This window comes from Dermacentor albipictus, chromosome 1, assembly GCF_038994185.2.
Source record: "Dermacentor albipictus isolate Rhodes 1998 colony chromosome 1, USDA_Dalb.pri_finalv2, whole genome shotgun sequence".
Taxonomy (NCBI): Eukaryota; Metazoa; Arthropoda; class Arachnida; order Ixodida; family Ixodidae; genus Dermacentor; species Dermacentor albipictus.
Window position 1 is genome coordinate 102,601,182 of NC_091821.1, and position 16,395 is coordinate 102,617,576.

The 16,395-nt window shown below is 43.6% G+C and overlaps 1 protein-coding gene across 5 annotated transcripts in view; it reads right to left on the reverse strand.

The window, feature by feature from the left end:
• Positions 1-5,259: 5,259 nt before the first annotated feature.
• The window catches only part of LOC135906148 (uncharacterized), a 281,677-nt gene continuing 270,541 nt past the window's right edge, over positions 5,260-16,395 (reverse strand). For all 5 annotated transcript variants that reach the window (XM_070524112.1, XM_070524105.1, XM_070524086.1 and 2 more), the window contains one exon: positions 5,260-5,923. In XM_070524112.1, coding sequence (XP_070380213.1) covers positions 5,802-5,923 — 122 coding nt within the window. In that variant the 3' untranslated portion in view covers positions 5,260-5,801. The remainder of the gene's footprint in view (positions 5,924-16,395) is intronic.

Here is a 16,395-nt window from a genome sequence, read left to right on the forward strand (position 1 = left end):
AGTGGGAGTCGACATTTTCCAGCAATGTGGTAGTTCATACCTATGCGTCTTTGACGCCTTGTCTACTTTTCCAGAAGTAAAAAACTGATCGACTTTTTCACCAAATCTGTCATTGAAAAACTCAGTGCCATTTTTTCCAGATATGGTATCCCAGTAGAAGTTTGTAGCGATAATGGTTCTCAGTTTTCATCTCATGAATTCGCATTTTTTGCTTCTAGATACGACTTCCATCATGTGACTTCATACCCCCGTTTCCCCCAGTCCAACGGCCTCGCCGAGAAATGTGTTCAAATTGTAAAACGAATTATGAAAAAGACTAGGGAAATGAAACAGGATTTTTGGCTTGGACTACTAAGCTACCGTTCGTGCCCTCTCGAAGACGGTCGCTCACCGAGTGAACTCTTACAGGGAAGACGCCTACGCACAAGATTTCCGGACTTTAGCCAACATTCAAGTATTCACGTGACTAAACATAAGCAGCCCGAAGCTCGGGGCCGATGCCTGCCAGCACTCACGAAAGGCGATGTCGTAAGGATCAAGGACAAGTCATAGACCCGCAAGGAACAGGTGCTAGGGCCAGCCGCACCAAGGTCATATGAGGTAGCTACAGAAGATGGCAGAAAGTTACGACGCATCTGGCGGCACTTGCCGAGGACGTGCAATAAGTATCATAAAAAAACCAAGTGAGCTCTTGTCGAGTGACGATAGTGATGGCGCCACCAAGCCAGAATTTCCCCAGTGTGTACGCAACGAGGAAAATCGAAATCGCACACCAGCTTTAGGGCAGAGTGCGCAGGCCGATAGCCAGGACAGGATGGTTTTCTGAATTCTATTCCTCATCCAGTCCTACGCAGATCAGCGCGGCAGACACGACCTCCTGATCGACTATGCTACGATAGTAACTTTAATCAAGTAGCATAAACTGTTATGTGTCCATAGGGAGATGTATCGTGCAAGGCTCACCTGCCATGCAGGCGCATGCTCTGCTACCACTATGCGAATGAGCTACAGATAAAGACTACACGTGCTTATCACGCAGGGTACTATGTATACCTACCTCGTCTTGTTAATAAAGGTTCTTTGTTGCTGACTTCCCATCGTGTCACATCTGATACAACTTCCAAAGCTTTTTATTCACCCTTTTTATGAGTGTGCTAGGGGGGAAAGGCATGAGCATTGTGAACATGCAGCGAGTCAATCTGTCTAGCTTCTATTAACATTTTCTCACTTTGACCATATGCACTAGAAGGAAAAATACTGACAAAAAACACAGTACCACATGCTTGTAGAAGTGAATAATAATCCAGCTAGCAATTTGGTTGCAATCTTGCACTAAATACAGCAGTCATATGTCCGTTTGATTTGCCTGCACCGTGCGAACTGGTTCACAAGGTGCTGTACCTTGCAATTTGTTTCAGCGATGCAGCAATAATGCCCTTTAAATTATGCCATTCATTTCAAAAGGTGCAGGAAATGTGCAGGACTGGTTAACAATTTTTCTGCACCCTCCCCACTGGTTGCACCTATTGGTGCAGGCACCCGCTGTGGTTTCTCAGTGGCTATGGTGTTGGGCTGCTGAGCACGACGTCGCGGGATCGAATCCCGGCCACAGTGGTCGCATTTCAATGTGGGCAAAATGCAAAAACATCCATTTAGTACTTATATTTAGGTGCACGTTGAAGAACCCTAGGTGGTCAAAAATTTCCGGAGTCCTCCACTACAGCGTGCCTCATAATCATAAAGTGGTTTTGGCACGTAAAACCCCATAATTTAATTCATTGGTGCAGGCATACAGGTGCGAAGCAGCAGTGCAGCAGATGATGCCACACATGGGCATAAGTACCACTGAATCCACGATTTTGTACATCAGCTGCATCTATGCATGTCTGCTGTTTACAAGCGTTTTTATGCACGTGTATACAAGTGTCTTGCATATTTGCCAAAATCTGCTCTTAAGCTGTCTAGCTGGTCAAACCAATGTTATTTCGAGTTAAACGTTTCTGTCAACAGGTCAACACTGGTGGTTATCTTTTTGTTGCCCTATAAAAAAAAAAAAAACTGCTTGCATGTTTGCTAGTGAAAAAACAAATTAATTTCAGTTGAAGATATATTCTGTGGTGCACACTGCTCTTAGAAATAAGCTGCTGGATCATTTGTAGTTCAAGAATGGTTGCATTCGGGCTGTTTTTAAGCTCAAGTGCCTCAGATGTTGGCTACACCTGTTGTTCGGGACCAGTAACTGTGCCGTAACCCACCTTACAAACTTATGCAGGTGGCATACATCAGGCAGACAAACATGAGAAGCTTTGTACCGCATCTGGACCTCGGCATTAAAAATATAATTTTGGCAGTTCTAAGTGTTGTGTTGTGCCTGCACCGCTGAAATTGAGCTGCACAATTTCTTAACTTCTTGTGCTCGGCAGTGAACTTATTTAGAACACTACATCGAAATGCATGTACAGTAAACCGTTGTTATAATGAAGTGAACGGGATGGCGAAAAAAAAAAAAAAATCGACATATGCGGTAATTCGATAAAAGCAACTACTCCATAAAAGCTAAAGAAGTACTATAACTGAAATAATAGAACTCAGTGTAAGCGCAATATGGGTGTCACATGGTGCATTTTTGATCGCAATCGAGCCAGATCGGAATCCAATTTCTCGGTCACAATTGGCTCCACTGGGCAAGCTGCGTGAGCGAGCCAATACGATCTTGGTTTGAGTGACCCTATGCGCACTACTTTCACAGCACCACGGCCATGGAAGGGTGCGCCGACTGAGAGGGTAGCTCATTCGTTTGGTGCAAATAATCCCCCTGCATAATAGCAAAGATAGCGACATTCTTTTATCTTTCCGCCTGAGCCGGCGAGCGAGGGGCTGCGAGAAGGTCTGAGGCTTATCTGCTTCTCCCTGTTGATGGGGCAGAGTAGCATGGTTGTGCTTGCGCAGTTTCTGCGGAAGCTCACGAGTGCTGCCGAGCACTGCTAACTGTGCCTTTTGTTTTCTTTCTTGCTTGCTTTTTTTTTGTTTTACTTGCGCCGGCGCCATGACAGTTGCTCTTGATTGTGGTGGACCCTGCGATTGTGATAGTTGGCATGCTGTGCAGTGCGACCGCCACAACAAAAAAGAATGATCCGAAAGGGTGAGGGTGAGTGGACACAGCCTGGAGGAAAAAAAATGCACAGGTGACACGATGACATAGCTGGGCAACGAAGAGAATAGTTTGCTCGTCCAGTACAGAAAGCTTCGCTCGGTGTGAAAGGCACTGAGCACCACCGTGAGTATGTGGGTCAGGACTGGGAAAAATTTTGAATAAAGCGGGTTCGTTATAACAAGGGTTTACTGTACGTGCACAAAATCCCCATTTTCCTGCATCACAAAATAATATGAAACCCAATTTTGCAGCAATCAGTGCATTTATTTTTCCAGTGATGGCTGTTGTGAGCTCACTCCCCTGGTCGTTTTGATGCCCAGCGGTATCTATCGCAAGAATTGCGAGGTGTTTTGCAAAAATATCATTCAAAAATGAAAAGGGTAGTTATTCCGAGTGGTTCAAACTATAGTCCCACAGATTCGGAGGTACTCCTTCTCAGCCACTTGCTGATGCCGCAGCAGAGAATACTGCACCTGGAGATCGCAGTCGCACCTCTAGCTGCTACGATTGGCTGACTCCACACTTTGCAGTTTACCTATAAACCAGCACTGAGGTGAAAGAACTTAAAGTCAGTGGTAAAATGCAAAAGCCAAGATGGGAAAGATGAAGAAATAGATTTATCCACATGCATCTGTGAATGTTTACTCCTACTAATGCTGCACGAAACTGTGCAAGACTTGCTGCTCATAATATTGCGCTTCTGCCAATGCTACAGCAGAAAAGAATAATGTACCTGGACAGCTATAATTGCCTGACGCCAGGACTACATAGACTAGAGTCAACATTGAAGCAAGTTTTCTTCTCGTAAGCAGATTTTTTTGCGTGCTTCTGCATATGTTTACTCCAGCTGATACCAGACAAAACCGTGCAAGACTTACTATGCATGTTTCATCACTTCTTGCATTACAGGCAAAATACACTTTTTTAATGATAAACAACCACAGCACACTGTTTTGTGAAAATTAGCAGAGAGTAGACGAGGGGATGGTGCCAGGATTTTTCTATTGGAGAGGCAGATTGAATCTCCATTTTTGATGGGGATGCAGGTGAGCATTTTATCACTTGGCACTATACAGAGGGAGGGGGGGGGGGAATGGGGGGCAGGAGAACATGCTGGGGGATCAGCCTCTGGCCCATACCCCCCCCTTTAAAGTCACCTCCTGAGTAGATGCCCTACTGAACTTCAGCATTTGCACACCAACACACATGCATGCATGGAAAACACGCAAAAAGCCATTGCGCAGCTAGGCAAAGCACCACTGCAAGTGGCTGCACATTTTAGCACGGCAGCAGAACCCAGCCACACACTAGATGGCACCACTTTCCCAAGATGACTGCACGAACTTAAAAAGTTTCATACACTGTTTGGAAGAGAGAAGGTAGCTGTGCCACAAGGATGTCTGAATAATCAAGCAGGTCTGAAAAATCAATTGGTGATTCCGAAGAAATTAGTCTGTCTTTGCTATGAGCCATGTCAATGGCAATAAGACTTGTTCACCAAACCTGAAACTATCAATGGGTAATATGCAAAACGTGGCGTCCACATTAGTTTTCGGCTTGGCAATTGCTTTCGGTGCATGCAGTCAGCAAAAGCACATCCTTTAAAATTGGTTTGTTACATGGTGGGAGCCGTTACTGAGGTGTGGGCTTGAAATCACCTATTCTACTTGTTTTCAAGTTTATATTTTGTTCCAAATATTTGCACAACCTTAGTTTTGTGCTCCTCATGGACTCCAAGAGTGGCGCCATCTCTGTGTGTACTTCAGAAGCCGCAACTGGCAATACTGTAGCAGATAAAAAACAATGTGTGCAAGTACAAGAGATGGCAGTGCCCACTGTGAATGCCTGCTGTCACAGTAAACGAGTTCAGCAGCAGAAAAATTGCTCAAGTCTGCCAATTCTTTTTCCCCCTACCTTGTTTACCCACCACTGCAACAGTGCAAAAGGCTGCATGAAGCGCATATTGCGCTTCATGCAGCCAGCGCACAGTTGAGTGTGCTGGGGGTTGTGCGAAAAATTAGATTTTATCAAAAGCCATCAGTGATATGATTAGCCAAGAAGTCTTGGACAATCATGAAACAACAAAATAAACAAACAACACATAGTACTTCTTCAATGTTTGGCGTATATTTCTTTTGTGAATACATCTGTTATGTACAATGAGACTATCTTGTCACTGCAGTTAGTTACAAATGTTGCAGGTCCCACAGAATTAATGTGAAAATTATAACTGCCTACGTAAGATTGCATGTACGGTTGCTTAATATGCAGTCATGTGCATTAATACATGGGAACACTATGAGAGCTAAATGTTTCCTAATGTACGAAGCAAATTCCACAATTACAAGATAAAAATTAAGACAGAATGCTTCACAGTATACAAACATAGCTCCAATGAAGCTCATTGCAATAAGTAGGCTTTTAGCACTAAATGCACTAGACCACCAAATTGTACGTAAAAACGATATGGCTAGAAATGATGTGGCTTTGTGCTATCTTTCCTCTTCTTTAGGAAAAAGAAAAAAACTTGTGCATGAGAAAAACTGCGAACAAGAAAAAAACTTGCGTATGGTCTAAGTACACCTAACTAAAATAAAGAAATTGTAGTGGTCACCACTCCGTTATCTTTTACTAGTGTGACAGAAAATCATTTTTTTTCAGCCTTGGAGTTCCTTTCAGCCTTCGGGTCCCTTTCAGGTTTGGTGTCCCGGCTGTGCATACTCGTCAAGTTGCCCCTTGTTTGCTTAAGCACCATCTTTGTCTTGTTCACTGTAAAGACACCCAATACATCAATGTCAGTCCAGAATATTGAAATAACTAGCCAAGGAAAAATGGCACAGTGGCACCAAGTTTACTGCGCCATGTACACATTCTCTCTCACGTGCACACTAAAGGCATGATTTACTGACCCCTTAACTGCCATGATAAATTATCTTTTTCACAACTCTACCTTAATCCACCTGGCTCTAATATGTACCAACTTTAATTCACCTTATTCCAATTTAATCCCCCTTAATCTACCTTGCTCTAACTTTATTTCACTTTACTTCTCCCTAAATTGCATTAACATTAATTACCAATAATTACTACTAATTAATGTTGTTATACCATTTGCTATCTTCTGTATTACTACTGATGTCATACAAGACGCTGTTGACATCACAGTGATTTTTGGTACCGCTTGTTGCAGACAACGCCGACTTTTCTGCTTCATGGGACAGAATGCTTTTGCATTAATAGAGTGCTTTAGCTTGTCCGGTATTCGGGTAAACGCAGGTGGACTGGGCATTTTAACGGAGGCTAGAGAAGTAAACGTGAGTGGCCTGACGGTGTAGCCACCTGGTGGCGCTGAACTCAACCAAACACAGATAATATTGCAGTAACCAAATGTATTTTACTTTGCTGCGGGTGTAAATTTTACATGGTTACGCAACTGCCAAAAACTTACACCAGCAGTGAAGAAAAATACACCTTGTTACTGCAATATTAGCTGTTTGTCTGGTTGAGCTCTGCACCAGTACGTAACTGCACCATGCAGGCCTCTCATGTATATGCCACTTCACGCCTCCGCCCTTCTGTTAAAACGCCCAGTCCGTGTGCACTTACCTCAAAGATATTCAAGTGAAAGTGGTAGCTCACAATTGAATGATTACGGTGTTTACCCAATTCTAGAGCCTGCCTTTTTGCCCCAAGAAAATTGGTCCAAAAGTTGCCTGCATGGTACAATCGAATACAATACCAAAATGATGTTCACGGCATTTGCAAGAGCCTAGCATCAGAGTCAGCCTAGCCAGCGTGATCCCCACTGCCATCACAAGATGTCAATTGAAGTTGCTCTTGCGCATGGCATAGAGTTAATAGGAAACTGTATGGCATACAACATCTGCCATGTTCTAGTCTAGTGTGCTGGTGATGGCGCATCACTCTCAGTCCTTGATTATGAAAGCTCATCCAAAAGAGAAATTATTTTACATGCTAATCTAACAACAACAAGTCGTGTCAGGTGTTTTTGGCATTCCCTAGAATCGCATGCATCCCAAAACAAACTAGAGAAGTGGTTATTCTAGGCTTGGGCCAGAATCCCGTTTGAGATTGTTGCAGTCATTTGATAAACACAGAATATCAAACGCACAATGGATCATATGGGGGACAGGTTGTGATTCAGACAGCAATAAACTGCTATCCGAGAGTTTTGACGATGGACATTAGGTGCAAATAAATGTCTATTATGTGAAAGTGCAATTCGCTGTTCCGATCTTTTTCTTTTCTCATCACCAGAATCAAAGACACACTACATTTTTCTTGCTAAAGATCGATGTGCATTTGATTTCTATGTTGTTTAAAAGCTCTAATGTCATTTATACATTACTTTTCTACTTTGCACATACAGAAAGCAGGTACGCATTAGCTTCAGGGGTTTGTTAGAATGATTTAATTCGACTTATTGTATAATTGGCTCAATTTGTTGGTCCTGTCAGGGTCACATTAATGAAATTTAACTGTATAACGAAAAAAAAAAGACCAACTAAGGCAGAGCAACAAGAGAAGCTCATGAAAAGTATCTTTGTTCAAGGACACTGTACTCTTTTATTCTTCATGAGTGTGGTAAAGCACTAGTCCCATTTACAAGAATTGGCCACATTCCCTTTTATCACCCAATCGCAAGTGTTTTCTGAAGCTTAGACATTCCTGGACACCCAAAATGAGGTGGTTAAAGAATGCGCTCTTCCACTGGGGAAGCATATGGCCTGCAGAGCTGAAATTACCTAGACAGAGTAAACCTCCTCCTAACCCTCACAACTTCTTTGCACTCATTATGCAAAAAAGAGGTGAGGCGTGCAGACAGGACACAAGAGTAGAGAAGTGAACAACACGAACGCCGACTATCAACTGAAGGGAGCACTGAAGCAAAAAGAAAGAAGACACAAAACTCATCTGTGCAAGCTCAGGAATGGTATCACCACGTGTCAGTCAGGTACATGTTCTGGTCTACATGAGAGATAACTGTTAAGGCACTTAATCTCTTCCTTATGTAAAGTAATCGAAGGCTGACTCACGCACGCACTTCCACCATTATAGATATGCCATGCCTCTACCATAAGACGCATATCTTCATTCTTATGCCTGTACAATGTCACGCATTCATCTAACTCTGGCGTGCAGTTACAATCTTGGCAATGTAGAGAAAGATTAGAAGGCGATCCACCGGTTAATGACCTTTTATGTTCCATTAGCCTCTGATTGATACACTGTCCCGCTTGCCCTACGTAGAACTGGCCACAGCTAAGGGGAATTTTATAAACCACACCCATACAACAGTCAGTAAAACTGTTGTTCTTATTGTGCTTCACTGGACAAATATCTGTTCTTTTTTTGCCTTTTACCTGCTCCTTTTTCCTCTGTACGGCAGCGCATATCTTACCTAGCTTATTGGGAGCAGTGAAAGCAACATTAACATCACATCTACTTGCAACTTTTTAAAGCCTATGAGACACTGAATGAATGTACAGAATAGCCACTACTCCTTTTTTTTGCTATTACTGCTTTATGTAATCACATCCGGCCCCCTCGAAACCGATTTCTTTAGGCGCTCAGCCACAGTGGCCACTGCTACACTAGGATAACCTGCTTCTAATAGGCACCGGACCTGCGCATTAAAACTGGTGCTCGTTTTGTGCATGCAGGACCTGGTGAGAGAAGACTTAAATCACGACATGGCAATTCCATTTTTTACTACTTTGGAATGCTTGGAGTGAAAGTTTAGCAACGGCTTCGAAGATCTTGGGGAGTACTGTCAACAAACGTGATTTTGTTCGAAGACCAAAGAAATGTCAAGAAACTGAATTACGCGTCGCTGAGGAAATTTCTTGGTAAACTTTAATCCTCCTCCATAAAGTTTAAATTGCTCACTTACTGAGGTAGCAGCGGAATCGAATTCTTCCCTATTGCAGAAAATCAGGTAATCATCAACGTAACGAAATATCTTGATAACACTATCACCTAAGGCTTTCTCTAGGCAGCTGTCAACCTTACTCAGGTAAATATTGCTAAGAATAGGGGCAACCTTTGAGCCAATACAAATGCCCGATTTCTGCAGAAAAATGCCATCTCTCCACCCAATCAGCGTCGACTTACATTGAAAGAATTTCTCGAAAAGCTCCCGTGGAAACACCGCATCTGTCAATAAAAGCCGACTCTTACATTTGTTCTTTAATGCACTCATTTACGGAATTTAGCAACCTGTCATGCAGCAAGGAATAATACAGGTCTTCGATATCCATACTAAAAGCTGTACAATCACCAGAACTTTTCTCTCTAAAATACTGAACTAGTGCCTGAGAATTATGCAAGCAAAAGGGGTCTGAAAAAAGTAGTCAAGCTAAGCAGTTCTGTAGGTAACTAGCGACACAGACCTGCCATGTCCCTTTCTCTGACACTGTAGCATGAAAAGGAATTTCTTGCTTATAGGTCTTTGCCGAGAAAAACAGCTCTAAGGTGAGGGATTTTGCTTTCTTGACATTAGAGACAACCCTATCAAGATTATGTCTTGACAGGAGGTCAACCGCAGGTTGCTTAACTGCCGACAGCTTGAGTTTTACTGGCTGGAAATTCTTTTCTATGGCTGAAATCGCTTTTTCTGAAAACATGTCATCTGGCATATTACGAAATAACCTTCCTTGTTAGACTGGTCTGAGTTTATGCTCCACAAGGTAATTAACTAATGGTCGGACAGGGTCAGATGTCTTAAAATGAGAATTTGATTGTTTAATGCTAGCAATGCAATCTGAAATACAGCGCGAGCGTTCTTCTTCCGGGACGAATCTGGTTATGCAGCGCAGTATGATTAAAACGTCAACAGGCTTTACGTTAGGCTTAAAACAGTGTTTAGGAGCTAAAGCAAGGGTTTTTCTATGGGTATCACTTACGATGGCGCCTCCAAGAACCAGTACGTTATTTGACGTTAAACGAGCACCAGTTTTAAAGCGTGGGTCCTGCGCCTATTAAAAGCAGGTTATCCTAGTGTAGCGGTGGCCACTGTGGCTGAGCGCCTAAAGAAATCGGCTTTGAGGGGGACGGATGCGATTACATAAAGCAGTAATAGCAAAAAAAGAGTAGTGGCTATTCTGTACATTCATTCAGTGTCTCACAGGCTTAAAAAAGTTGCAAGTAGATATGATGTTAATGTTGCTTTCACTGCTCCCAATAAGCTAGGTAAGAGATGCGCTGCCGTAAAGAGGAAAAAGGAGCAGCTAAAAGGTAAAAAAAGAACAGATATTTGTCCAGTGAGGCACAATAAGAACAACAGTTTTACTGACTGTTGTATGGGTGTGGTTTATAAAATTCCCCTTAGCTGTGGCCAGTTCTACGTAGGGCAAACGGGATGGTGTATCAATCAGAGGCTAATGGAACATAAAAGGTCGTTAACCGGTGGATCGCCTTCTAATCTTTCCCTACATTGCCAAGATTGTAACTGCACGCCAGAGTTAGATGAATGCATGATATTGTACAGGCATAAGAATGAAGATACGTGTCTTATGGTAGAGGCATGGCATATCTATAATGGTGGAAGTGCGTGCGTGAGTCAGCCTTCGATTACTTTACATTAGGAAGAGATTAAGTGCCTTAACAGTTATCTCTCACGTAGACCGGCACATGTACCCGACTGACACGTGGCGATACCATTCCTGAGCTTGTGCAGATGAGTTTTGTGTCTTTTCTTTTTTCGCCCCAGTGCTCCCTTCAGTTGATAGTCGGCGTTCATGTTGTCCACTTCTCTGCTCTTGTGTCCTGTCTGCATGCCTCACCTCTTTTTTGCCTAATGAATCCTTACCAACTAGCTCAGCTTTCTGTTGTCCTAAGTTTCTTTGCACTGCATTGTGATTCCATGCCACCATTCACACTATTTCACCTCAAATTTTTTATGATTAGTGGCACTAATACTTAAAAGCACACTCAAAATAAATATAGTATTTTGGCAATACAATCATGGTTGATATGAATCTTAGAATGAGAGGCATTCTGAAAATTTTCCAGCAAAGGTTCATTGTGCACAAAAGCTTTGGGGTGATGTATGAACACTTTCATGCTGCTTTGGAGGACATGAATCCACCAATCACAATCATGAGCACTAACATAGTGAGCAGGCCAATACACGTCTGCAGTTTTTACCACTGCAGCAAAAACGTAGGCTGTAACGTGTTGATGGCCAGTCCCTCTGCTGTTGTAATGTCTTGCAGCTGTGTTACCATACAATAATGTCTTTGCTTAACAGCCCGGCCTACTGCCCAAGCCCTATGGTCTGGCCATGGCACTCACTTGCCCTAGCCAATCAACCCAGGCACACATGCATCACTAACACCGCAACTGCCATCCATGCTGTATGCAGTCTGTAAACATTGTACTGAAGATATTCACAGGCATACGCACACACAAACCCAACTGGCGGTCAGCTGCAGAGCTCTACTTCAGTAAGTTCCTGTGTATGTTTATAGAGAAGAATTCAGAAAGTCAGACGATACAAATTATTTACCTATGAAATTTTGTTAGACTCATCGTAAGATTTTACAGTAATCAGCCAAGCTATTTGACGTGAGGACAGAGTGTGGTGCCGTCTGCTACCAGCGCCTGAATGACGTGTAAAGTTGTATCACATGCTTCAGTGCTGCTGCACTGCCCACTGCCAGTTGGTGCGGTGATTTCAGTCTCAAATTCCTCAATATATTGCTCGCGCCTTTGTCGTCGTCTTCCACAGCTGGCTCCGATGCTGCTCATCATGCCAGCGTTCCCACACTGCCCCTCCCTCTGTGAAGGCAATGATGACAACAGCCCACTGCCAGCCGGTACGGTGATTTCAGTCTCAAGTTTATTGCCTCAATATATCGTGAAATGAAAACACAAATGTATACTGTTGAACCGCGCAATAACGAAATCGGCAGGTAACGAGAAAAAATTCGCTTTCATGAGAATTTCGTTGATGTTAAATGAGACAGGACAGATAGATGAGACATATATTATTTGGGAGCTAAAAGAGAAATATAAAAGAAAAGTCTTTACTGTCAAAATTCCGTTAGCCTACTTTGGGAAGCTTTGCCCGAAGATAAAGAACTGCATTGCCGACAGTACAAAGTGCGCCGCATGTGTCGACCACAAGTGGCAGCACTGCCTTGGAGCAGTATTCTCAGTCAATTGCTTTTGGAGATACGATCATTTTTGCAAAATTTTGCGTAACTCAGCACCGGACACAGAGTGACAGCGCCCCACACACACAACAGCATTTCTCTAGCACACGTTGTCGCCCACAGGCAACCACGCGTCTGGTGCCGAGCACAGAAGTGATCGTATCTCGTATAACCGAAGGAAATTGAACGAGATTACAGCCCCTTTGCACAATTCTTAGTCCGGCACTGAATTCGCACATGATGCCTGTCTGGTGGCACCATAACCAGCGTTCTTGAAGCAAGGGATGCATATTCCCGGACGATAGTTCAATCACGGTCCGATGTGTGGCACTCCATGGTTTCACCTCCATCTAAGCGCCATAAACAATTCCACAATTGGTGGGGCGTGGATTTTCTTATTCTTGCTGCATTTTTCTCACCAAGGCATACATTACGCACTGCACTAGATGTGCAAGAACAGTCGTCGCATGTCAGTAGCAACATGCGCGCCACTTCAAACAGGCGATCAACAAAGAAGATGGCCGTCATGATGCGTTTCAGGTGCAGCGATCGCTTTTGGGACTGGGTTGTTTTTATAAACAAAAATAGTGGTGCCCACGCAAGTGTAATGTGGTGGTATTTTACGCAATTTTAGTGCAAAGCAATCACATTTGAGCACATTTTGTGGCCTGCTAGCCTTGCGTGAGTAGGTAATATGCGGAGTTACGTTCCGGCAAACTTCGTTGATATGGGATTGTAGTACAGCAACATTTTGTTATCGAGAGGTATGAAATTCATTGAATCCTATGGGCGTTCGCTGGGGATACGAAAATATTTCGTTGTTGCAAGAATTTCGTTGTCATTGGTTTCGACTCTATATAACGAATGTGTATAATGAATGTATAAGATGAATGAACGCGAATCTGTAAAAATAAATGTGTGTACTTAAAGAAGGGAATTGCGCTAAAAAAGACACGGACGAGTAAGGACATAATAATATATGGGGTTTTACGTGCCAAAACCACTTTCTGATTATGAGGCACGCCGTAGTGGGGGACTCCGGAAATTTTGACCACCTGGGGTTCTTTAACGTGCACCTAAATCTAAGTACACGGGTGTTTTCGCATTTCGCCCCCATCGAAATGCGGCCGCCGTGGCCGGGATTCGATCCCGATAGAGTAAGGACGTGGACGGGCGCAAACTCGCGACTGATTTTATTCAGAAAGCACATACATATATATACCTAAATTTTTATTCAATCATTGCCTAAGCGCACATGCCAAGAACGTTTTCTCTTTCTTATACAAATTGATACTAGAATCGCTTACACATTTATATCCCGACTTATCTATGTAAAAAGCCTCTGCGAGTTCACGTGCTACCTGGTTACGACTGCGCCTTAAGATTTTGGTTCTAGCCAGCAAAGGCTGGCATGCTTTATCAGGCGTAGCCAAAGGGCATGCGCCGCAATGTAAGGGCAAATTTGACCCTTTTTCGTTAACCATAGAAAGCTTATGGTCCCTTAGTCGTTCATTTATACAACGGCCCGTCTGGCCAATGTAAACTTTTCCACATGTCAGGGGAATTTCATACACAGCCCCGACCGAACACCTGACAAACTGGGTGGCGTGACGTTTCGTGCAGTTTACATTGGCCAGACGGGCCGTTGTATAAATGAACGACTAAGGGAACATAAGCTTTCTATGGTTAACGAAAAAGGGTCAAATTTGCCCTTACATTGCGGCGCATGCCCTTTGGCTACGCCTGATAAAGCATGCCAGCCTTTGCTGGCTAGAACCAAAATCTTAAGGCGCAGTCGTAACCAGGTAGCACGTGAACTCGCAGAGGCTTTTTACATTGATAAGTCAGGTGATAAATGCGTAAGCGATTCTAGTATCAATTTGTATAAGAAAGAGAAAACGTTCTTGGCATGTGCACTTAGGCAATGATTGAATAAAAATTTAGGTATATATATGTATGTGCTTTCTGAATAAAATCAGTCGCGAGTTTGCGCCCGTCCATGTCCTTACTCGTCCGTGTCTTTTTTAGCGCAATTCCCTTCTTTAAGTATGTACGACCGACTCGCCCAACAACGTGCTCTCCTAAATGTGTGTGTGTACCTTTCGTCACGATGACCACCAACAAAGACAATAATATGTGTTCGTACCTTCGTTCAAAATTCTGTGTCACCTCTTTGTTGTTTGCTACGCAGCTTCACTGTTCATTCACTTTCACAGAGCAGAATGGCTCATGATTATTTTTTGTTGTTGTTGTTGTTGTACTGCCGTGGAATTTCAGTTGGCTGCAGTAGATTTACACAAGGTGCAAATGAGGAGTGCCTTTGTAATCGGGCAATTACGTGAATGTCTCAGAGGAGTCTCTAATCGGGTCCTACATTTACCTCAATTTCTTGATTACTAAGACTCTGTTCGCGATAATATTGACGCCTCAAGCACTAATCAATCACTTTAGCTTAATATTTGCCTTTAGTGTCCCTTTAAGTCCCGGTGGCAAATTTATGTACAAAATAACAAGTTCCATTTCAAGCAAGATATACGTGACTAATGCAGCCAGTCTGGTGCGTGGCAGAACAACATATTTCGTAAATATACAGCCTTGGTTGTTTTGAATATGTAAAGAGATGTTGTGCTTTCTTGCAGCCAATGTGCGCACATGCCTGTGTCACATTGTTTGGTTCAGTTAGATCGTTACCATTGGCAGTCTGTACCATGAGATGTGGCTCTATTATCTGCATAACTTTATGTTGCAAGTGTACCTTCCTCATTTAACTTACTAGCAATATCTTCACTGGATCAACCTCTGTAGTCTCTTCCTCGAGCTTTATCACCCGTATAATGCAAGGCCTTCACGATCAGCGCCTGCCTTTATTAATTTCCAGCATAACCGTGTCGTGCCACATAGTCCTGTCTCGTTCGCGAATGCAGCCCAGTGCAAGATAACACAGACAATGACACTTGTGGTAGTCTTCCATTCTTAGCATAGCAGATGTCCAAAGAGAAAAAAAGAAACAAAAAGCACAAAACTAAAATATAATGTGGGGAGCGGCCTTCTTTTTGTTTTGCACTGTAAAAAATACATAACTTTATTTGCTTTTTGTATGAAGGGAATCTTTATTTACGCTGCTGATAATAAATACGTACAAAAAAATTAATTTTTGTTCACTACGAGAAACGCTATCACAAACTGTAAACAGGCTGCATCACAATCAACAATCTTTAACACCTTACTCGTAACGAAATTCCAAAAAGGAATCTTTAACCCATTCAGGCTGTTGAATATTCTATGACCAGTTTACTTCCGCATAGACCAGGTCTTGTCTCTGCATTCCGAATTAACAATCTGACCAAAACATTAACAAATCCCAGCCTTGTCTGGATTGTGGGGATGCGCGACCCTCGCGCCTCCCCTTATGTTTTTCCCGCATAGCGCGTCTCCTGTAGTGCGGCTTCGCCGCACACGCGGCGGTCCGAGTGGTACAGGCGCAGTGCGAGAGATGGCGCTAGTGTTGCGCGCCGCGAGGTTACTTGGGCGCCGAAAGGAAGGCGCTGGCTCTCTTGGCTTCGAGACAGCAAGCGTGCTGCACGTGCAGCAACGCTCTTCCCCGGCGGGTCGCCGAAGCAGCGCGGACATCCCGCGCGCGCGGCGACCGATGCATCTGCGAGACCGCCTCGCGTGGCCGCCTTCGAACGCGCCACGACTCGCGTGACTATACACGCGAACGACCCGGCGTTGTGATCCAGCATGGGGCGAACATATTCGCTCGCTTCCGGTCGCGGTGAGTCGGACTTCTAGATTTGTCGCGCGCCCATCGGCATGTTTTGTGGATAGCAACTCGGCTAGCAGGCATTGATGTATGAAAGGTGCAATAAATGCCCTTGTGATTGTTTGCACTACTGTGTTGTCGCTCCTTTGTCCCAAGAGTACGGTGTGAGAATCCCACATCAGACCCCACATCTGGCTGCCCAACGTGGGACTCTTGGGGCATCGGACGATAATTTTAAGTGTTGCTTCGTTCGAGACCTTTGTTTGAACCGAAGCGTAGGCCTAGCGTGGATTTTGGAT